Genomic DNA, 23,924 nt, shown 5'->3' with positions numbered 1-23,924 from the left:
ATCATTCTGGCTCCTGCCCCCGCAGCCCCGACGTTTCTGCCCAGCCTCCAGTTCATAGTTTTCCCTCGCTCGAGTTCATTGATATGGTGTAAATGAAGCTTTGTATAATTTATGGGCACAACCTCTGCCGCAAATCAGAACTGCCATTTGTTTACATGTTAGCAACTCGCTAACATGCTAGCTCCCTGTTATCAAACAGGATGCCTGTTGTATGTATTTAATATACTGTGTTTTTATTGTCACCAACTGTGTGTGTAATGTGATTCGTGTGCTGAGGAGCGATCAGAAACGCAGAGAACAGATTCGAGGTGAGGCAGGCAGTTCTCGTGCCTTATGGCTGTGGGCGCTCATTGTGACTCCACAACTGCAGAGTAAGAGACGGTAACAGCGAGCTAGCCATACAGTAGCTGCGCTGATACAGAGAACGAGACAGACGTGGTTTTCAGTTGTACTTTAACGGTTTCACACTTTGTGGAAAGTGTGAAACTTTCAGCACAAAAGGTTCATAGCCTCACCAGCTATGCACCTAAACGCACATCACTGACTAATTGCACACACATCTATCTATCTCTATCTATCTCTATATATCTCTATCTATCTATAGCTTCATTATTTTTTAACTAGTCTGCTTTTCTGCATGCCTTATTTCTGTTGATTTTACTATCTTTTAGCTTGTCTATTCTTTATGTCTTCTACTTCTATTTTATTCTTTTTCCAATGTTGCTATGTTTCACTCTTCCAACGGTTTCAACTATTTCTCGTTTTGTACTGACTTCCGCTTCTGCTAAATTTTTCCTTTTTGATTTGTTTCACTGTTCAACTGATCCAACTATTTTCTATTTCTTCTGATATCTTCTACTTCTTAAGCTTTTCTCCATTTTTCTTGCATTTCTGCAGCAGTCATTCTGCAAATATGCATTCTCACGGCTGTTTCGCTAGGAACAGCTATTTTTCTAGTTTGCATTTGTCATTATTTGGGCTGTGAAAGGTCACAGTGTGTTAAAGAACGTAGAATTCGAGTACGGTCAAAAATGAAGTTGGAAACATCAGTGCGGTGCCAGTGGCAGTTGCTTCAATTTAACCCGCCCTAATTAAAATCATACTGGAAGCATTATAGTAACTCAGCATTGTGCCTGTTTGGTTTATTTTGCTAACCAATTCCCATTAGGTTTTCCATTCCATGAAGAACTGGGTCGCACATTTTGACTGACTGTTTGGTTAAAACCGTTCGATGTCTCTCACGAAATAAACAAAACATTTGACATAAAATATCCTGCTTTTCATATAAAATTATCAACACTACCCCTAAAATATTCGGTTTCGAAAACCAACAGTAGGCATTCGTGCTTTCAAATTCCCACCAAGCGTATTCGGCTTCCATCGAAAACAGACCAGGGCCACTTTATTTAAGGAACCGAACGCCACCGTTTGGTTGGAAGGCATAAATTATTTTAATTGGCTCTTGTGGTCATTTTGTAGCTGGCAACATGTCACAGCTACGCTCTGGAATGACAAATGTGCAAATACGTCCTATTGCCTCATCTGCTATTGGTCAGTCTTTCTCTAATTCTAGCATTGCTGTGGCCTAATCATATTATGTGGTAAAGCTTTCCGATGCCAAGCCGCTAGGGCTTTTAAAAAGTTAGCAGTAAAACGTTAAACTGAATCCTGGAGTTAGTAGGAAGTGAGTGCATGTCATAATTCTGGGGGGGGCGGGGTTTGGGTTTCATCTATGTTTGCATTTTGATTATTTACTTGAGCCGTGATCTTTTCAGTTCATGTATTTAGTCTCGTTCTTAATATTATTTCTGCACTGGAGTTTTGATTGGCGTCTCCATCCCCAGCTATTAGCTCCAGCTAAAACCTTGACAAACATTAATATCAGTAACAAGCCCAGGTAATTTTTTTTTAGAACTGCACGTTAAAGTTTGATTTTCATGTTCATGTTCTACGACTGCACTTTTTTTTTTTACTGCAGTGCAGCCAAGCTCAGCAGTTTTGTTGTATAAGCAGATGTTTTATTTATTACTCCTCGCCCATTTTAGCCTGTTTTCATACATTCTTACAACCACATGTTCTTCTTTCAATATATTTCATTTCCTATTTCCATGCCATTCCACACGTATCTCTAGTTTCCAAAATGTGTAATACCACCATCTCCTTATTCTAGCCTTTGTAACTGGCAAGCCACAGTGATGGCATTTTGGTTTTGTCTGTGGTTTTTTTTTATTACCTGCTATTATTAGGATCGGTAAGGAAAAGGAACACACACACACACACACACGGACGCACATGACACAGTTTCCCAGGTTTAACGGATGAGTCACTTCTTTACTGAACAAGCTCTTATCGCCTAAGCAGGTTTTATCCACGACTGAGAGCCAGCAGATCAGCTCCCAGTTCACCGTCGACCCTCACAGAGGAAGATGCCCCTGATAGGAACCTGTGGAGCGGTCAGATTAAAACCAACACAGAGGAAACCAGATGTATACGTACATACAGACTTTCTTTATCTCACCAACATCAAATGAAACCTCTGAACACAAATTTAATTTGTTCCAAACTGCAGTTTTGTATCCTAGACATCTGCATTTGGAAGCGTGTCTACACTGAAAATAATGACAACTGAGGTAATCCGTTCCAACCCAACCACCCACAAACATCAGTCAAAATCAGCCATTTTCAGCCATCCATCCATTTTCTTACACCCTTGTCCCTTAATGGGGTTGGGAGGGTTACTGGTGCCTATCTCCAGCTAATGTTCCGGGTGAGAGGTGGGGTTCACCCTGGACAGGTCACCAGTCTGTCACAGGGAAACACAGAGACACACGGGACAAACAACCATGCACACACACACTCACACCTGAACAGTCATGTTTTTGGACTGTGGGAGGAAACCGGAGTACCCGGAGAAAACCCACGCAGGCACACGGAGAACATGCAAACTCCATGCAGAAAGACTGGGGCCGGGAATCGAACCCAGAACCTTCTTGCTGCAAGGCAACAGCTCTACCAACTGCACCACTGTGCAGCCCCAGCCATTTTCAATACAACAGCATTGATCCTATACTGGAAGATAAACTAATGATGAAACACTTAAATAATGAGGATGAATACAGTTTTTTTTTTGTTTGTAGCCCTAATTTGACACATGGTGTGTTTTCTGCCATAAAGAAGTCAGCACTTAGCCCAAAATCCATCGCAATGAGATACTTCAGAAACACCAGCTTTCCACGCCAGCTGCCTAGAATCACTGGACGAAATTCCACCACTGTCTCAGGAAAAAAATAAACAGTTAGTTGATGCTTGTGTCTATGGGTCAAAATGTTAGAAAAAGTCCCTCCGCACAGCACCTGGACAGATTTATGCTGCCCGACACAGCTTTGCTCAGTTTTCTGCTGCACACAGAAGTGCTTTGTTTTGTTTTTTTCTTCTTTTTTTACTTGAGCACACATCCCTTTGGCAGCCCAGGAAGTGGTCACCACGACCGCTGCTTTGCATGCCGGGCACCAAAAAACTTGGAATGCAACAGCAGGAAAAGTGCGCGCATGTAGCATCCATGTATCGGGAATAAAGTCGCACAGTGTTCTGGTTTGAGCTCTTATGCTTGCAAGAGACATTCCACTGATTTGTAAAATGAAAATGATTGAAACTAGTAGGATGACTAAATGGCACAAATATGAGATTTTTTGAGATTTTTTTGGTCTATTTTCTTGAAATTCAGAAGTGGTTGATTTGGGTCAAACATTGTGGGTCCTGCCTCAGTTTTCCCCAAACGTTTAAGAGCATTTACAGTCTTTCTCGACGTTAGCTGAGCATATTTGACAAAAATATCATTCACTTTTTCCCCTCATTTTTTCCCCTCAAACTGTGAGGGGAAAAAAAACAAAAAAACATTTGTGTATCTTTAAATAGTTGTTTTTTTTTCCAGCGGGCTAGCCTTCGTCATTACTTTCTTTTTATATTTTTCTGCAAATACGTTCGACTCGTGCAAATTCATTTGCGATCGCCTCCCTCTTTCATTTCTTTATTTGCTCCCCCCTCTCCTCCCCCGTACTGATTCAACACCCACACTCGTCTTTTTGCAAACCCCAAGTCCTTTAAATATTCTTCATTTAAATCTTCCGTCTGTGTGTTTATTTCTGCCGCTCTGCTGCCGCGGCTGGAGATACGCCGGAGACGAAGACAAGAAGCAGAGACGGCAAAGGGAGAGTTATTTGACACAGGAAGAGAATACTTGTTAAGCTTTCTTATTAAACTGAGTCCAAGTTTACTCTGAGAACAGTAGCAAGTGTCTCCCCTGCTGGGCATTTGTCACAGAAATAAATATGTTTGTGCTGACTGACTGGAAGTCCTGTTCCAGCTTTGAGAATAAAGTGATGGGAAGTAGTTTAGATCATTGCCGGTGATGTTATTTCTCACTCTCGCAGTGGAAAGCTGTCATTTTCAGCATGAGGACAAAACAAAAGAACATTTCACATTGTATACCTGCTGCAAATATTTGCCGTTTTGCTATACTTTTAGCTTTTCTTTCTTTTTCTATATTTATGACAGATCTGATTATAGAGGTGAATAATTGTTAACTGGATCAACGGCCTGTATATTTATTAAGTCCACTTCTCTTTGCTTTTGTTAAATCTACTACAGTGCAACTCGGTGTCTTCAGAAGTCTTGCAATAGCTAGAGAGTGTATAATTTAATCTTTGTGGTGAGAAAACTAAAGGCCAAGCTGTGGATTTTTCAGTTACGTCCACTTGTCATGCAAATTTTCAGTGAACTTTTAAAACGTTGCAAAAAGGAAAAACAAAGAAAATGTTGAGCAGGGTGTGTTTCCATCCACTGTGTTTCACCCAGGCTGTGCGGAACATCATTTTGTTAGGTGTAAACATTGCTGTTTAGTGCAGCAATGCAATTTAGATCAGCTTTAATAAACAGGGAGTGCGTCAGGTAAAAGTTCGGTATGTTTGAACTTATTTGACAAACGTATTTCCATCTCCCGTTTAGCGCGTTAACTCTTATTCGGAAAAGCCAAGAACCACCTCAAGCGAGCGTAAAAATATTTTTTGCAGAAATTGAGAAAGGTTGATGGATGCTATTTCCATCAACCTTGTCTAATCTAATATTTCCAAACGTTGATGGAAATGCTAATGTAGCTAAGAAAAGGAAACCGGACAAACAAGAAATCCATAATAAGTTAACTTTTTCGATTGATTGATTGATTGATTGATTGATTGATTGATTGATTGATTGATTGATTGATTGATTGATTGATTGATTGATTGATTGATTGATTGATTGATTGATTGTCTTGAGCTGGCAAGTTTGCAGCCTAACAGTAATATTCAGATAGGCACATTGCACACTAGGCAACAGGTAAAAGAAATACCCTTTAATTAAATATGACATTTCCTCTTTGACCCAAAAGAAATGAATACGAAAAAAACAAAAAACAATATTGAACAGAGAAGACAAATCCTGCCTGAAAATATTTCTCTTTTTCTTGAAGGAACTCAGTAGACAATTAGATGTCTTATAAATATGTATATTTTTAAATACGTAAATTGAACTGAAAATTGTTTACTGTCCATCCAAACAATTAAAACTGCAATGTAAATAAAATGACAAAGTCCCTGAAATGTTGAGTCGAAAACGAAAAAATGACAAAGGCATCATATACAAACTGTTCCCTCAGATTCTGTTTGAGGTCTCTGGAACAGATATGACAGCCGCAGACTGTCTTCCTCCTTTTGGCCGACAACTGAAGGGAAAATGTTCCACTCGGCTGAAAAACACAAGAACTACAGCTTCATTGTACTGGGATTGTTTTTCCAGACCTGTGGCAGACAGAAAGAAATTATAAAATCTCTGTAGATGTTTAAACTAGAAATACAGTTCTCCCCAACTCTCAGGTGGCTTCGTCTTGCAGGTTTATTTTTCGGTAATCTAAAATCTTTTGCAATGATTATCTTCTTATTTTTAGTCGTTTGAATCGGAGGTGTTTTTTTCGACTCGACTCACTCGTGGCCTACTTTTAGCTTCGCCTCTGAGTCACAGTTGGGAAACGCATTTTAAGTCATTTTTGTGGCAACGTTTTGGAACGCCCGCGGTAATCAGATCCTTCCTGAAAAGAGCTACTGGAACTTTGCTGCTGCTGCTGCTGCTGCTTTGAAAAGACCGAGCGAGGCGAGCGGCGCAGAATAAAAAGCAGCGAATTGTCATGATGAGGGAAAGTTGTTGTGGTAACACTCTAACTGCCTTTCTGTAATAATAGTAATTTCTCTCGATGAGTACACACGATTGCTATTCATACTCTGGGTGAGTCACTGAAAAAAATGATGCTATTTCAGGTGAGACTAATGCTTTGTTGTAAGGTACAACCACCACCTCCTCCTGCTCAACCACCTCCCTTTTCCTTTCAAGCCTGTTGGGTTTTTTTTTTTCTTTTGCTTTGGTGCTGCAGATGCTCTGAAACTTCAGTCATGTCTCTAAAAGCTTTCTCCTCCACACCGAGGAGGCTGTTGGTGGCTTCCAGCCCTCCGCCAGGATGGCTGCTGATCACTTTCCCCGGCTCGTCCTGTCTCTCATGTCACCACTCACCGTTCTCCCTTGCTGCCCTCTCTTGTGTTTGATCTGGCTGCTGAAACCTTCACCCCCCCTCCACCCCACTCATCTCCTTTATCTCTCTGTGTCAATCCCCATCTCTTTAGCTCCCCGTTTCACTCAGACATCTGTCACGTTTTCCTGATCATGCCCACCAGCTCGTCCGTGTTCTATTCTTAGCCAGACAGTCTGAACAATTCAACAGTTTTTTTTTTTTGGGTTTCTAGGGTGCTGCTCTGGGATTTGTGTCTAGATTCTGCATGTGCATCGCTGCATCCCAATAAGGTCCTTTTTAGATATTGTGTGTCTGCAGTGAAGAAAACTTATGAATATAGTTTTGTGTATTGACTATAAAAATTGTGAATTTTTTGTGTGAATTTGTTTAATCCTGCAACATCAAATTGCCCCTGGTTGCTTCTGGTCAGATGCAGCGGCTGAACGTCCCCCAAACGCCTTCTGTTCTTTTTTTTTTCTAATGAAATGGAAAATGAAGTGAGATGTTGTCAGTAGCTATTTAATCCTCCTCCTCCAAACTTGTGAACTTCCTCTCTGCCGTGATTGTTGTGTTTATTACAATGTTATAAACCACACATACATTGGGGACTCAGCTCGGTGTGTCTTTTTAGACTGAGGAGGGTGCGTGTGTGTGTGTGTGTGTGTGTGCGTGCGTGCGTGTGTGGGTGTGTGTGTGGTAAAACAACCTCCCCCAAACCACTCGCCCGCGCATTGACGGTTCCACTTTGGCCAGACTTTGCTTGGCCCTTGAATGCGGTGGAGGTACATTGAGGTGGCGGTTCATGAGCTCGAGCGCGAACAAGGAACTTGTTGTCTCCGTGCCCTCTCAAGCTTAAGGTCCGCGGTGGAAATGTTGTCATCTTGTGCCACTTTGCGATCGTCTCCCAGGTCATTATGTTGGTGAGGACGGCGAGTCCAGGCATTTGGACACACTGTTCTGACTACTTCTCCTAAAAGAAACACACCACAAAGGTCAGGCAAAGGACAGAAGGAGAACATGAATGCATGGCGCCATCCACAGAAAATTTAGCACTAAAAAAACAATTAAGAGAAACTTCGCGGGACACGCAACTCCAAACGACGTATGAATAAATCCTTGTCCGCGCCGGCAAGGTTCAAATGGGTAAAGATATGTGTGGATGTAGTTTTTAAGAAAGATTTTTTTTTATTTCTAAGCGTTGTTCTTTTATCTTTACATATTGTTCTACCATGTTGTAAATGCTCGTCACTTGGTCATCGGGCGTTGAGTTGAGTAATCATGAGGAAATTACATCCAAATTTGATTACTCTTTTCCTCATTGTAATTAATTGGCATTAGATTAGAGCCAGTGGGGCATATTCACGCATTGACAGACATCCTGCCACACATGAAGTCTTTCGATTTCAAGAAACCATTTCCTATGGATTACGGCTCTAAATGACTAATTTCTTCTCCCAGACCCCAATACCTTCTACTGCTTCCTAGTTTATTACCTCACAGAGCGGCCTGCCTTACACACAGGGACAGCGCAGGAGATTAGATTTGTTTAATGCCTCTGTATAATCATTAAACAGAAAACAACACTTGGATGACTGGATTACTGGATTATACTTCAGTGTCTGTCACATTGTGCTCTCCGTATGCTTCAGGGAGTATAAATAACCAAAAGGGAACAGATTTTTGCAGGGTTTTTTTCTTTTTTTTTGTTTCCATTGGTAATTTGGTCATTGTTATTTAACCATAAGCTCCAAGTCTTTGAGGTTGGAACGCCTTAATCGTTAGCTCCCTGCTAAGAGTCTCCATGGGATTCATGTTGCCACACTGGCTGGGCCACCAGGGGGCGATAATATTCCCTCCAGTCAGAACAACCATGTTGGGATCGCTTTAAATCGAAGTATTTTTTCACAAATGCTTACTGTAATCTAACAAACGGATGCACCCATTCACCAACATTTTTTCATTTTCATTTAGATTCGTTCCTCTGAAGTCGTCACATCAGAGGACAACTTTTAAACAACTTTTGATGGGTCCATGTGCTATCAAGCATCAATTACAGTCATAAACCAAACACAATTATTAAGAGCCACAAAAGTTATTGATTTGCACAGAAGTTTGTTTTTACCTGACATGATATAAAGTGAAATAAAAATGACACCTCCCTTCCAGCCAGTTCAGTGAATCTGAAGTTAAAGCTGACTCTTCGACTCTGACTGTGTTGTGAGTGTATCTGGCTCTGACAGCATCACACACACACACACACACACACAGACACACACACACACACACACACACACACACACGCACACGCACACACACACACACACACACCTGAACACTCTTGCTGTCTTTTGGAGCCTTCCACCGTCAATCTCCCAGTGGTCCAAATTTAACAGGACTCTGGCGGTAAAGACACCACAGTGGGTCTTTCATGTCCAACACCCTTCCTTGGTTACTGTTGCTATGCATGGCGGCTCGTTGCCGTCACCGGTGCATCCAATAGGCATGTCGGCGCGGCCAGGGGAGTCTAAAAACAGCATTCTATATTACAGCATATAATGAGAGAGGCTTCATCAGTGTTCTCTCCAAATGTCAGAGCAGCTTTAATGATCTGCTAAGCACACACACACACACACACACACACACACACACACTGAAGTTATGTGCATGCTATCTCAATGTGTGAGGCTCACTGTTGGTGTTTTCTCTAATCCCACACATCTTTATTCCTTATCTATGATTAGATATTTGTTTCATCACACAGCGTTTGCCTTATCTTGTTACTTTCATGGTCGCCATAAAAAAATAAATTAAAAAAAATTCTGTTTTTCCACTTGAAAAGTTTTGCACATCTGTTCACTAGTACACATTTGCAGTGTTTTTTTTTGTTTTTGTTTTGCTTTTGTTTCCTCTTTCGATATTATTATGAAGACCGGATACGTTAAGGGCTCTGCTGAACACAGAGATCCAGAAAATCTTTTGTCCAGATAATCTTAGACACTCAAAAGACGTTGAACCTCCATCCCTCCAGGATGCGCCTGTGCGGGTTTGATATTATTACCAGTGAGTCAGTTCACATACAGGGCAAAAGAAAAAACGTTGAATTATTTACAGCGAGTGATGAGCAGATGACAAACAGATCGGAGCCCAGTAGTAAAGACGGACGGAAGCAGGAAAAACTAAAAGAAAAAAAACAGGAAACTAAGAAGAAGCAGGTAAAAAAAAAAAAAAAGGAAAAAAAGAGAAACATTTAATGGAAGGAGGCAGAAGGAAGAGTTTGTTGCCAAAACAGACAGAGAAAGCAGAAGGCAGGCTGAAGATTAAAGAGTTGTGGAGAGGACAATACAACCTAAGAGAAAGAGACAGAGTGAGAGGAAAGGCTTATGAGCGAACATGCCGGCCGGGGCTCTTGGTGCATTGCAGACGGCATTGCCATGGAAACGAATTGAGGGAAAGCGCAAGGCGAGGAGGAGGGGATTAAATAGGAAGGAAGAGATCACTGCTTCACACTGTTGAAGCTGGGAGGGAGGGGGCTCTGATGACAAGGGAGGGGCATGCAGACAAAATAACTGGATATGAAGTTTAGATGAATAGCCTCTTAATACTTTACCACTAAGAATGTTTCAGAGTGGTGTATAAATTCGTATTCAACAATCTTTTGTCCAATCAGAAACACACTTGGTTGCAATCATAAAGCAGACTTTTAGGATGATGATGATGATGATGATGATGATGATGATCACTAAAATAGTTTATTTACAATTTAATTCTTCCTTTTTGCGGTCAGTGATGCAACCCATGTTTCGCCAAGATGACATTCAAGGTTTCATATATTATTCACATATTTCTGCTTACGTTATGTGCTCCGAAAGAAGACTAAAGTTATTAAGTAAAAACTGAAAGAGAAAGAGCGAAAAAGGAGCAAATTTTCAAATCAACGTTCAGCAGTTGGGCAAAGTTAACCCCGAATGCACTTCAGAGTGAAACTGCTTTCCCACCAGCTACTGGCTGCTGCCAACAAAAAGTAATGTTAATTCTCCCAATTAGTTTTATTTTACTACTAGTCAAGTTCAGACACTAACTCCAAAAAAAAAAAAACATTGCTTGAGGTCATAATAAATATTTTGGAATCCAAAAACATGTTGATTTATTTATTTATGTTTTACTTTTCTGGAGAAAAAAAAACTAATCTGGAAAAGGTTTCTAATAGACTCAAGAGGAGATTATACTTGGATAAGCATTAATACCCCTTGAACTTTATCCACACTTTGGCACATCACAACCACAAAATGTCAGTGAAGTTTAGGAGGGTTAAGGTTTCAGGTTATAGACCAACAGAATGCTTCCCTCCAGAGTTCAATTCAATTCAAAATAGTTTATGGAACATAAGGAAAAATAAATGTTGTTGAATTCAATTTTCCTCAGTGGGTTGTTGTAGATGGTGACGGCTATGGGCAGTACGTAGCAGTCTGTATTACAGCAGATCTAAAGAAGCCTCTGATGAAAGACAGTCTGTTGTCCTAAGAGGACGCTCAGAGTTGTCCATAATGTTCTTCGTTTTATGAAAAATCCTTCTTTGCACAATCATCTTCAGAGGAACAGAACCGCCTTTCTTCATCAGCTTGTTAGGCCTTTTGATGCTGCTGCCCCAACAGATGATGACAGAGGAGATTACACCGCAAAAGAGATTTGTAGAAAATATTCAGCATCTTGCTGCAAACGTTGAAAAACGTAAGTACTTCAAAACGTACTTAAGTCTAAACTTGTGTGTTTAGTCTAAGCTGTTGTTCAGACGATCACCGAGATATTTATACTCCACCACCAACTCCACCTCCAATGATGGAAATAGTGTTTGACCTATCTACTTTAAGGTCACATTCAAGAAAAGATGATTGGGAGAGTGCGGTCTCTCAATCATCTGTGGTGCTCCGGTGCTGCTGACATGCAACCTTTAAGTTTCACAAACTGTGGTCTGTTTGTCAGGTGATCACTAATCAGTGAGCCAGGTGATTGCAGAGACATCCACCTGTGTCTTCTGGGGTTTCTCACTAAGTAAATCAGACTGATGACACTCCAACATTCTCCGGGGTCAGACTGAGGTTAAAGAGGTGCTGCAGAATCCCGTTGAGTTGCATCATTTGGCTCCATCTGGTTTCCGTTTGTCTTCCCAGTTCTTGTATTAAAGCATCCTCACAGTACAACACGGCATCATGTGGTGGGATTCTTTATACTTGGTTGGTTTGCAATTGTGCAACATTTCTTCGGTTTTCGGATCATAGCGTGCTCTGTGTAATGTTAAAATGTTAAGATTGAGTTACCAACAACAGCATTTAGGTCACTTTTGAAAGGATGTGCGCATTTTTTAAAATTATTTTTATTTAGGAGTGACGGGGGCTGAGTACAAATGCACGCCACACTTTTCAGGTTTTAGTGAACTAAACAGCTCTCCTTCCACTTTGTGTTTTTCTGTAACATAAAATACTAATAAAATGTATTAACGTTTGTTGTCGTAGCTTGATCAAAACATAATTAAGATCAAGGACTATTAATACACTTGCAACAATTTGCATGTTGTGGAATAACAAATCGATATTTTATGATGCTCCAACATCTTTTAACTCTGGGCTTTCATTATCAACTCATATAAGATGCTACGACTTGTTGCCTTCTAACCACGTCTTGAATAACAACTCTTAGCGCTTAATTAAACCTGTGTGATTTGATTGGGAGCCTCGTTGCTGTGAGGAGTCTAGTTAAAGTGCCAGAGAGCTAAATAAGTGTTGCCTCAATAACATAATAAAAAAATAAATAAATAAAGTGACATGAGATGAGCCGGTTGTCTCGGGTGGCATTGTCTGGGTCCAGATCCGAGGGCGAGGTTGTCATGACAGCAGAAGTGCGCATGGAGTTTGTCTAGGTGTCATGCTATTAAGACACACACACACACACACACACACACACACACGCACACGCACACGCACACACACACACACACACACACACACACACACACACACACACACACACACACACACACACATACACGCACACGCGTACATACACGTGGCTGTTGGAAATATTCTTGACTGCAGGATTATAAATAGAAAGCATCAGAAGACAGTCGCCCCCTGTGGGATCATCGTTCTCCCTCCTCTCCTCATCGGTGCCACTCCTCGTCGTTGACTCGACCCCCCAATCCCACCCCGATCCCCGAAGTCTCCTCGAGGGGCTCTGTTTGCCTCTGTTTATCTCCATAGCGATAGTGACGATGCAGGGTGACGGTGGTTGTCATGGCGATGAGACGGGCATGGCAGGGGTGCTTAATGAGACTGGAGTTGCTCGGGCTAATGAGGTGGGACGGCTGTGGCTGGGTGTGTTCTTCGACTGCGACGACGGGCAGACGGCTTGTTAAGGGTCCTTCCTTATAAGTAACTTCTCTGCGTTTTCTGAGCTGTCTGGGCTCCTATAGAGCTCCACGTTCTGCTGCAGGCCTAACGAGCTGCACGGAGCCAGTGTTTATCCGGTTGATCACATTTTGTTCATGCTGTCATAACAAGTGAGTTGACGCGGTATTAGCAAGTTGAAAAAGGACGGAAAATCTTTGAGTTAAAGCGTAAACTAAGACAGAAGATCCCGCCGTGTTTCTGACTTGTTGCTCTGCAGCCGAAAGCGCTCAACATGTGAGCACTGACTGTAAATATTGCATGGTATATGGGCGCGCAGGTCACCAGATATTATTGCCGTGCTCCTCTGTGGGTGTGCTTCATCTTCCTCTGCAGCAATACATCTTTTGGAAAATAGTAAATATTTCTGCTGCCTGATTATTTATCCTTCTTGTGATTTCTCTAATCTAAACCACACCTAAATGGAATTGTAAAGGTGTTTTAAGAAGTCCAGGTACTGGACCGATGCTCCAGCTTTACTGTTCTTTTAGGACAAAAGATCAGTGTCTACAAAGTTGGTTGATGTATACATGACACGGTCACCTTCTTGTTGCATAGACTAAGTCTTCCATAAAAGTTTTCTGATGTAAGAATATTCACCCCTAGTACTCCTTGGCATGACTGTGCAAAATGTATGGGTGTAGTGAAGTGGGATGAGTACGAGGGTAAGGGAATAAGTCCTGGGGAGATTTAAACCAGAACCCTCCTCACAACTGAAGACTAATTTATGTGGTAATAGCTCTTAGAGATCATTTACTTTCATAGAATGAAACTAAGACATAATAATGAGCTTTAAAAATCTGCTGAAACATGGATTGTGTCTCCAAGGCCTTTGAGAGGTCGAGAATGCCGCGCTCTCCTCGTTCCACGGGAGGAAGTTTAAGAGTTTCCATCTTGTTTGTAGCATGCCATGCACAGGACCACTGAGGTGAGATTGTGATGGAGAGACCGACCTCGAAGCTGTCCACCTCGGACAGCTTCCCTCGCTGGGGAGAGGTGCACACGCCTCTAAATTACACAGAGAAGCTGGTTGGTAGGAAACCAAAGGAAGTTGAAAGTTTTTCACGATGCACTTGAAATACAAATGTGCGATTTCTGTTGTCATCCTTCTCCTTACTCATTCAAAAAGGGCCAGAGTTGTTGAGTGCATGAATAAGACTTGTTCTATCTCTTGAGGTTTCCACCTGAAACTGTGGATACTTGCAGCTCCTCTAAAGTTACGGTGGCTCCACTGATTAATGGCCTCTCGGCCCAGCTTGTGGGCTTAGGCGGAAAGCCGTGTTTATGCCACTCACCCCAAACGCTATGTATTGTGCTTGGTAGCTGGAGGGACTATCTGTCCCACCAGCTTGAAAACTTATTGCCTCCAGTCACCAGAGCAGCTGCCAAATGACCTGTGCGTGTGTTTAAAAAATGGAGTGTAGTAATATCTGAAAAGTGGAGAGAACTCTTTTCAACAGAGCAGGGACATCCCAAAGGATATTAGGCAAGATTGGCTCCTCGCCTGAGTGAGCTTGCTTCAAAATAAATAGCGCAGAAACGGCCAATCTCAAGGTGAATTTAAATTCCTTCTCAGTGGAAAGGATTTGGTTTTGAAAAGGCAGAAAATAGCGTTCTATGATCACGTATTCTCAGTTGGTTTGGGATACGTGTGTGTAAGGGTTTTTTTTTTGTTTTTTTGTGTCGTTTTCTTTAGATGGCGGAATGAAGAAGCTCCGCAGTACAATCCGAAGGAGCACAGAGACTGGCATCGCCGTGGAGATGAGGAACCGGGTGACACGGCAGGGTAGCAAAGACTCCACCGATGGCAGCACCAACTCCAACAGCTCCGAAGGAACGTACGTGTCCGAGCGGCGATCTCAACATCCGTCCATCCGTGACTGTCTGACAGTCTGTCATAATCTCTGTTGTTCTTTTTTTTTTTTTTTTTAGGTTTGTCTTCCCTACCACTCGCCTGGGGCCTGAGAGTCAGTTCAGCGACTTTCTGGATGGTCTTGGCCCCGCCCAGATTGTAGGCCGGCAAACACTAGCCACACCCCCCATGGGTAAGGCTCTAGTAAAACCCATATTTTGCAGGAGATGTCCACTGTGGTGGGTTGCACAAATAATATGCATGCAGTAACTTTAAAACACTTGCAAAGAGAGAGCATGGGATTAGTCATATAAGATTAACCCTAAAATATAGAAATGGAGGCGTAGTCTTGTTTATGAATGATGTGATGGAGCTGTTTCATTTGACTTTGTTATTGGGCTTAAATGGTCCAGATCTCTCTTTTTCTATTTCTTTTTTTAATTTTTAATTTTATTTTTAGATGGTGGAAGGAAGAGGCAGAGTAACCTGGTTCTGTTTTGGGTACATTTTAGTTAGATAAATGTTTTATTATGAAGAAAGTTGACTTTAAACTCAGTTTAAAAAGATACTTTCTTATGTTACAGTTCTTTGGAAGAAATAGGTCTTAGTTAAATCTGCAAGTCAGAGATTGAATAACATGTGAAATATGACTTTTAAAACATGCATTTGTTTGCATATTGCGTCTTATAAAAAAACAAGAACAGAAAAATGTATAAATTAATTTTTATCAGGTTTCCGTTTGCAAATGTGTATGTGCTTCTTTATACTCACTAATGCTTTGGGTGTAAAAAAAAACACACACACAACATGCTGCTCCCTCTAACTTGCTGGTTAACACAATCCTCCAGGTCTTTGTCGCCCTCTACTGTTACTCCCCGTCTTCTGCAGCTTTAAGATGAATTTTGAATTCCAAGTCTAAAGTGCATCCATTTATTTGCTGCTGATTCCTTCCCTCTCTCTTTAGGGGATGTCCATGTAGGCATGGTAGACAGAGGAGGGCAGCTGGAGGTGGAAGTGAACCAGGCCAGAGGGTTGACCCCAAAACCAGGCTCCAAGAACATACCAGGTACTGACGCCACCGGCTAAATGTGCAACAGCTGTCCATGCAGAAGGCTCACTATAAATCATCTCGCTTAGCAACCTACGTGAAGGTGTATGTCCTGGAGAACGGCATGTGCTTGGCCAAGAAGAAAACCAAAGTAGTAAAGAAGACTCTGGATCCCACCTACCAGCAGGCTTTGTTGTTTGATGAAAGTCCTCAGGGCAAAGTCCTACAGGTAACTGGACTCTGGATTTTTGATTTTCTTTTATACACAACACAACCAGATGAAAAGATGCCCATTATTTTAATGAAAGATATGCAGACATGAAGTTTACTTACATCTATTTCCCATAGCTCTCGAGCGCATGATGATGTCACTGACAGCGCTTTGTTTTACTGTTATTTCTCCTCAAGGTAATAGTGTGGGGGGATTACGGACGTATGGACCACAAGTGCTTCATGGGAATGGCTCAGATCCTTCTGGAGGACCTGGACCTGTCTGCCACCGTCAGCGGCTGGTACAAGCTGTTCCCTACCTCCTCTCTGGCAGACCCCAGCATCGGACCCCTCACCAGACGCCTCTCCCAGTCTTCCCTGGAGAGCGCCACCAGCCCCACGTGCACCTAGACACCCAGCAGACGTCCCGCAGAGCGCAGACACCGGCACGCGAACTGTACATACACGACGACTGTACCCGAAGCGCGACGCAGTTAGGCATACACCATTCACCATTCAGCGGCACATCCCAGGTTACATTCGCATTGACGGCCACACATTCCTCCATCGTCCATCACGAATCACCCGCCTAACCTAAACCCAACGTAGACACGAGCGACGTGAACATGTAGCGATCCTCATTTCACCCCTCGCCATACCCCGCATTCCGATGTCGTCAAACCTCCGTGGCGCATCTCATCCCGGGGCCATCCCGATCGATGCCAGTTTCTAATCTCTCTATGCCAAACTAAGAAAAAAAACTTTATTTTTTAAAACCAAAGCAATTGTTATTGTTGTTCTTATTATTCCTATAAGTAGTAGGTGAAACTAGTATACAATATAAAAGTATGGATATGTAGCAGAGCCAATGACTTAGATGTAATGCAAAAAAAAAAAAAAAAAAGAAAAAAAAAGAAGATATATTCTACATACACACACAGAGAAGCTAAGAGCGGGATGTCGAACACACAAACCTGGCTCGGATGTTCACATAATGGCTGTTATGTGAGGTAGCAACACTGCTATATTCTATGATTTTCACAGGGCAGAGTTTATACATGAATATCTAAATATATACGAAATAGATAGCTAAATACTTATTTGTCTTTGTATATGTATCGGCTGCATTCTGCATGTTTGCTTGCGAGACATTTTAGAGTGCTTCAAAGTATTTTTATTTAGCTTGCCTTGACCAATGTAAACAGTGCCGCTGCTTTTATTTTGTCCCGACGAAAAAGGAGCACCGACTTAAAGCAAGGGACGTGACTGTCATCGCTGTCTGCAGAAGAAGAAAATGAATTAGCCACACACTCGCTGCTGACTTTACAGTCCCTTCCTTCGCCTTTGGTGTGTTTGAACCACTTCTGCATCGGGTCGGGGATGAGAGGGAGGGGGTGTTCTCACTTGTTTGGACTGCCACTTCATTTCCTTTGTTTTGATGTCCTGAATTCTTCTTCCTGCTCAAAGAGATGGGAAGCATCAGCAGCAGCCCTTTTCTTGCCATGGCCACTCACTCGTTTGTCCCTCTGAACCTGCTGTAAATATGCAAACCTGTATATAATTTCAGAGGACATTCTTTTTTTTTCTTTTTTTCTTTTTGGACATTACAATAGCATTTTAGGTGCAGCCACAAATATTAAAATAACATTGATAAGTAAATGTATTTCTTCAGTTCAATAAGTGAAAGTCATACATTGTGTAAACTTTTTTTTTATCACACTTTTTCCTTCCACTAAACCTTGAATTAATATGCAGCGAGTGTCCTGTGAACAACTGTCAAGTCAGCAGTGTTAACCAAGATAGATTAGTCTGTAACATTATATCTCAGATATTAAATTAGGGACATTAATAATACTAAACATCTTTTTTAAATGTATTTTTAAGTAAAATAAATGAGTTATAATATTCTCACTTTTAAATTTAGGATTTTCATTAGTTGTAAAGTATTACATAATATAATGAATCAACAGTATCCAATATATAATTTTCACTTTTGAAGTGAATTAATAAAAATAATAAACTTTTTGATGATATTCTAATTTACTGTCACAAACATTTACTTTACTAGCACTTACAGTAACCAGCCACGTTCTGGTAGTTGAACTTGTTTCAGGTGCAATATGCTACTAACACAACCTTCAGCATTCCTGTTTTTATATTTCCTGTTTGGCAGTATGTTTATGTTTTTTGGATAGCACTTTATTGTCAATTTTTTTGTATTATTTTTCAATTTTAAGTCCAGGCGGTGGTGAACCGCCTCTATTTTTCTGTATATATGATGACAATTATTATCCGTAATATTATTATCAATGTTGTCATATAAGTACTGGCGTTTAAATACTCTGAAGTTCATAGCACATTTCCAAATCTTTGAATTTCAGCAGAGACGTGAAACCAGAGTGTATTTTTTTTATTGAAATTATGGAGACGCACTGGAGCAGCTGAGACTGGTTCTGGTTTTAGACTTGCATCTAAGCACTTATCTATAACATTTAAGTCCAAAATCGTTTTTTTTTTTTTTGTTCACCTTGGACTCAATTAAAAAAAATACATTACATAAAAAGTTAAATTTGTCAGAAAAGGCATAAACCCTGAAATTACTTACATTTTTTTTATTTTTTTTTATTTTTGCAAAAAAATATTACTTTTCACAGTTTATACAACACCATACTAGGAGGCATGGGCCGGTATAAAAACATAAAGGAAAATCACGTCATTAAATGATTCTGATTTTCTCACTGCATAATTAATGTATTGACTTGAATTCTTGGACCTAACACAACAAATTTAAGTTATTTTTACTGGTGCCATAATATTACATTGACTTCAGTTACTGCTAGTACATCTGTAATAATGTTATCAGCAACATTTATTTCATGTTATTTAGATTCTGATGAATAGATTAACACCAAAAAACTCTGATTAAACAACCAATAAGTTTAGTTCTTTCTCTCTCTACTCTTTATAGACAAAAACAAGATATTAGTGGAACAGCCTCCACTAATTAACGGACATGCTGGCCGTAGCTTTCCAAATGTCGTTTTCTACAGCATTACCCAAAAACATAAATTAAATATCAAATTTGTCTTTCCTGTAAATGTGTAGCAGCCTGTTTCCAGCCATCTTACCAGCAGTGTGCAGCAATAGGTGGGAGAGGGGCACAACTACACTACCCTTTGCTCCACATAGTAACAGAAAACTCGTACTTTGTTTTTGTTTAAATGTAAGCATAGAAAGCACAGTGGCTTCATTTCAGCCAGCTGATCTGCAGCATGCCGCAGCACTAGGTGGGGGAGGGGCAGACCTTTGCTACTCTGTGTTCCATTCATCTAGAAAAAAACACTGGCATTCTCTCTGCCATCTCTTTAGAACGACTGTGTAGACGATCTGAGGAATTTTATTTGTTTTTCTGCGATTTTTATTCACTTACTGTTTAAAAACTCGTCATACTTTGGTACCAGAAATCGGCCCATGCCTACCACCTCACGCTACATTGAACTTTCTGAATCGAACAGATTTGGGAAAGAAAAGGGCGAAATGGGACCTGTCAGCTGTTCTAGTTGAGCGTGCAATGTTTGAGTTTTCACCATCAGCAAAGGAGCGGAGGGCCGAAGCAAACCGCCGGGGTTTCTGAGGTTCCTTCACGATGGCGAACTTTTTAAAGAGTCACTTTATTGGCTTGTTATAATTAAAAGTCAACCTTGTATATAGATGGATTTCACCTGAGCGTTAATACTGTTGACCTCTAAGGCCTGTATGTTGATAAATTTCATTTTGGTTTCGTTGTTGTCTGTCATCAAAGAGCTTCTTCTTTTTATTTTTCTCATCGTCTTTCATCTTAAAAGGGTCAAATCTAATGAGCTGAGTCTTCTCAGTGCCTATTTTAGCCTCTTTTGAACTTCAGATACGTTTATCTCTGATATTTTCAGATCATATAGATGTTTTAACCCTGCTAGTAATGTACTTACACCCCTATTTTAGAAGTAGCTTCAAATCAAGGCTCTATTTTCAAGCTATTTCTTGCAACTGGTTATGCTACCGTTTCTAAGGTAATCTTATGGACCTTATGTTGTTTGTATGGGATTTTCCTGGGTAGCTGGCATGATGTATGAAAAGAATATGCGAGTATACTTTCCATCTGCACACATGCTTTGAATATGTAAAGGAAAACCACACCTAAAATTGATCTCTCTCTCTCTTATTTATACTTACGAAGGTCACATTTTTGCAGTAAGTCCATGATTTCCGTGTCGAATTGTGCTACTTTTGCTCTGCCATGCCAACTGAATGAAAGTAACTATGGGTTTTGTAAATGTCTGTCAAAACAGAAAACAATGGATTTCTGCAGCCAAAAGAAATGGTTAGAATGTGTCCTTTCTTTAAAGTGCAGCATCTTTGTGTAAGCTTTATTGAACAAGTGCATTCAATGTACTGCGGGTTGCATCATGTGTGGCAGGCCAGTAAGTGATGCTATCTGGATGATGACCGTTGAATTGTTAGAAATCTGAGGAGGAAGGTTCTCCAAACTTTTCACAGCTTTCATGATCCATTTACAAAGGATTTTAAACGGATTTTTAATTTAAATGTGAAAAGATGATGCGAGTAAAAAAAAAAAAAATGCAGGTTCCAAGCAATGAATTCATTGGAAAAAAGCTATTCAAAGTAATTTGACCCTTTTGTGCACAAAAGTAAGTCTAAATCGAATGAAAAAAGACTTTTTTATTTCAGTTTTCTTTTACGTGAAAAAAAAAAGCTAAATTTGGGGCAATTACTTTTTTACAGCACTGTACTGTCTTTAAAAAGTGTCAGAAAGCTGAAGCCTAGAGGAGTTTTGTGGAGCTAAAATCTAGAAGGACCTTTCTGTTTGTTGTCAAGGTAGAGTCATAGATCAGGACTGAGTGGGAAACGTGTCGCTCTTGGTCCGTCTTGGTCCTCTAGCTTGAATCTCACATTGATTGTAAATCCGTGGATGTTCAGAATGTCAAATCCACTTGCTTCACGTGCATAATTGTTGTTATGTTCATCTTCGCCCGTGTTGAGTACTGCGTTTAAAACGTATTTTATTTTTGCAAGGACAGAGATTTTATTGAGAGCAGGAGTCGGAAAGGCGAGGTTGGGCAAAACCTGCCTTTAGGTTTTTGCAAAAAAGAAAAAAAAAACAAACAAAACGAGGGCTTGATCAGTTTACAATGGCCTTATTTTGTGTGGGAGACGTTGCTTCGCTATTGTAGCACACACAACTGAAAGATTTTTGTAAAAAAATAAATAAATAAAAAAATGTATTTTGCTTGAAATAATGTAAGTTCTATATGTGTATAGTTTTATGAATGTATTTCTAATTTGTGCACTTTTTTTGTCATCCTGTTTGCTATAATGTCTATCTGAAGAACTTCAAAGCTCCCTCTCTTCTACTGTACTGTATTATCTACGTCTTATTATTTGTATCACGAGAAAGGAGCATGAATTCTGTCTGGCAAAAGGCATTCTGATTCATATAAGTCGCCACGATGACTGTTGAGGTGAAATGACTGCTCCCCTCTGCATCCTGTCCCTGTAATCTCCCCACTTTATCAAACTCATACTTTTGAATAAGGTAATGTTTGCTGCACGGTGTTAATGACAGTTTTTTTTTTTTTTTGGTCTAATTTTGCAAGGCACAGTGAAGGGGTTTCCATTAGGCAACTCACACATATGCAAGAGAGTTGTCCAGATGCTGTACCTTTACGTAGCATGGCTTCGGCCTTATGTTTTCCTTGATACGTCTTCAGGCAATAACCATTTAGCTGTAGCCCGTTTCTCAGTTATCCTGTGGTTACTGTGCCACGACAAATAAAATACATTTCGAGCACTAAAAGTTAAGTATACTCAACCTAGCATGCTCTGCATTGTGAATACACGTTAGGAAGGCTTTCATGAAAAACGAGGTTCGTTTTGTCGTTGAGCAAGTACGCATTCCGTATACCGCCGCTGACACCTAATGGCACCACTGGTGAAGATGTGGGAAAAAAAATACTTTAATTAATTAATTAAAATCCTGTTTTATAGCAGACGCAAAATGTCACAATAGCGGTTTTTAAGCTGGTCAGAGCCTCTAGGAACCTTTAGTTAGTAGTCTCTGTTGTCATGGGGTATAAATATCCCAGGACACTGAGGCCATTTCGTAGCCATTTGGCCGATAGGTTTGATAAGGAGGGCTGGAGGACTGTAATGAAGGTAAAACTATTGCACTTTAGGGCCATAAAGTGTCCATATTAGCTACAAAGTCTTGTCTTTCCCACCATCACAATCATAAACTTATGTAGTTTGTGTGTTCACACTTGTATTTTTTCACAGCAACTCAAATACTACTGAATAACTAAATTGCTATGAGCAAGGATAAGTGTTTTCAAAAGTACGATACTTTCTAAAATACTATTTTGACTTTGTAATTATTTCATTTTGAGACGGAGCTCTGCCAACTGAAGATGACTTTCACATATTTCACACATCTTCAGCAGGAGTCCCATTATGTGAGGGAGGTGCCTGAGTAGCAACTATCAACATGAACAGAACAGGCATCAACGCTGAGCTTTTCTTTCTTTTCTTTTCTTTTTTTTTGTTTTCTTGCTAGGTTTAAGAGTTTGTGCTGCTGGATCCTTTTCATCTGTTGTCTATAACCCTCAGCTACCACAGCACAAGCTTTACTAGCCACATTTTATTTTCTTTTTTTTTTGTCTGTCAGGGTATTAAAAGGCCCAGGTGTCTCTCAACCCTTCATCTCGCCAAAAGCACAGAACACAACCTGAACTTACAGCTCCAAGAGTCAAAATTACACCAGTATTCAGATTTATTTTTTGTTGGAATCTGTAATATTCCTGGCAGATCTAGATGTAAAAAAATATAAAGACTGAACAACTCTTTTGTGGTTGTCTTCAGTGTTCCCATCCGAGGAGTGTTGGCAGCGCAACAGGGTCGGAGAAAAACGTACCGGGCCGTGATGACGTGTATGAGGGTTTGAGGTTGAGAGGAATAAAAAGGGAGCTGTAATTTTATACCTGTGCTTTGTAAATGTTTTCTATGTGCAGTATTTGATAATGTAAAACTGGTATTTTTGTGGTTTGTACGCTGCAAAATTGATTACTTAAGGTGCACGTAGTTTTGTAATAAAAAGAAAAAAAAAACAATAGAGCCAAACTGAGGAGGGGGCGGGGTACTGAAAACATTTTGGGATTCTGAAGCCTGTATTTGCATGCCCTTTGACATCTGGACGCTGAAATAAATAAAGTTCATTTGAATCACTATTTGTGGTTGCTGTTTTTTTGAGGCCTCAATGCTGCGAAGATTGTTGTCTGTGTTTCTGGTCACTAGAGGGCAGCAAAAACAAAGTTCACATAAATTGTTTATGGTCATGATGTCCCATCCATCCATCCCTTTTCTTACACCCTTGTCCCTTAGTGAGGTCAGGAGGGTTGCTGGTGCCTATCTCCAGTTAACGTTTCAGGCGAGAGGCAGGGTCACCCTGGACAGGTCGCCAGTCTGTCGCAGGGCAACACAGAGACACACAACCATGCACACACACACTCACACTCAGGGGCAATTTAGACAGACCAATTAACCTGACAGTCATGTTTTTGGACTGTGGGAGGAAACCGGAGTACCCAGAGAAAACCCACGCATGCACAGGGAGAACATGCAAACTCCATGCAGAAAGACCGGGGCCGGGAATTGAACCCCAAACCTTCTTGCTGCCAGGCAACAGCTCTACCAACTGCGCCACTGTGCAGTACTTGTCATGATGTG

The 23,924-nt window shown here is 40.7% G+C and overlaps 1 protein-coding gene and 1 long non-coding RNA gene across 6 annotated transcripts in view; both read left to right on the top strand.

Annotated features, from left to right (window-relative positions):
* LOC145553858 (uncharacterized) overlaps positions 1-242 on the top strand; it is a 3,297-nt gene extending 3,055 nt beyond the window's left edge. Inside the window, exon 2 of the long non-coding RNA XR_014089901.1 lies at positions 1-242. This exon is cut by the window's left edge and continues 121 nt beyond it. This is a non-coding gene — a long non-coding RNA (uncharacterized LOC145553858).
* rims3 (regulating synaptic membrane exocytosis 3) overlaps positions 1-23,425 on the top strand; it is a 99,640-nt gene extending 76,215 nt beyond the window's left edge. For 3 of the 5 annotated variants that reach the window (XM_081612223.1, XM_008421619.3, XM_017307544.2), the window contains 5 exons: positions 14,732-14,873; positions 14,968-15,080; positions 15,852-15,953; positions 16,025-16,164; positions 16,344-23,425. In XM_081612223.1, the coding sequence (XP_081468349.1) occupies positions 14,732-14,873; positions 14,968-15,080; positions 15,852-15,953; positions 16,025-16,164; positions 16,344-16,556 (710 nt within the window). In that variant the 3' untranslated portion in view covers positions 16,557-23,425. The other 2 variants (XM_008421621.3, XM_008421620.3) reach the window with 2 other exon arrangements.
* Positions 23,426-23,924: the final 499 nt, after the last annotated feature.

Source organism: Poecilia reticulata, chromosome 11 (genome assembly GCF_904066995.2).
Source record: "Poecilia reticulata chromosome 11, P_reticulata-male-v2, whole genome shotgun sequence".
In the NCBI taxonomy this organism is placed as follows: domain Eukaryota; kingdom Metazoa; phylum Chordata; class Actinopteri; order Cyprinodontiformes; family Poeciliidae; genus Poecilia; species Poecilia reticulata.
This window is presented reverse-complemented; position numbering and strand designations above follow the sequence as displayed.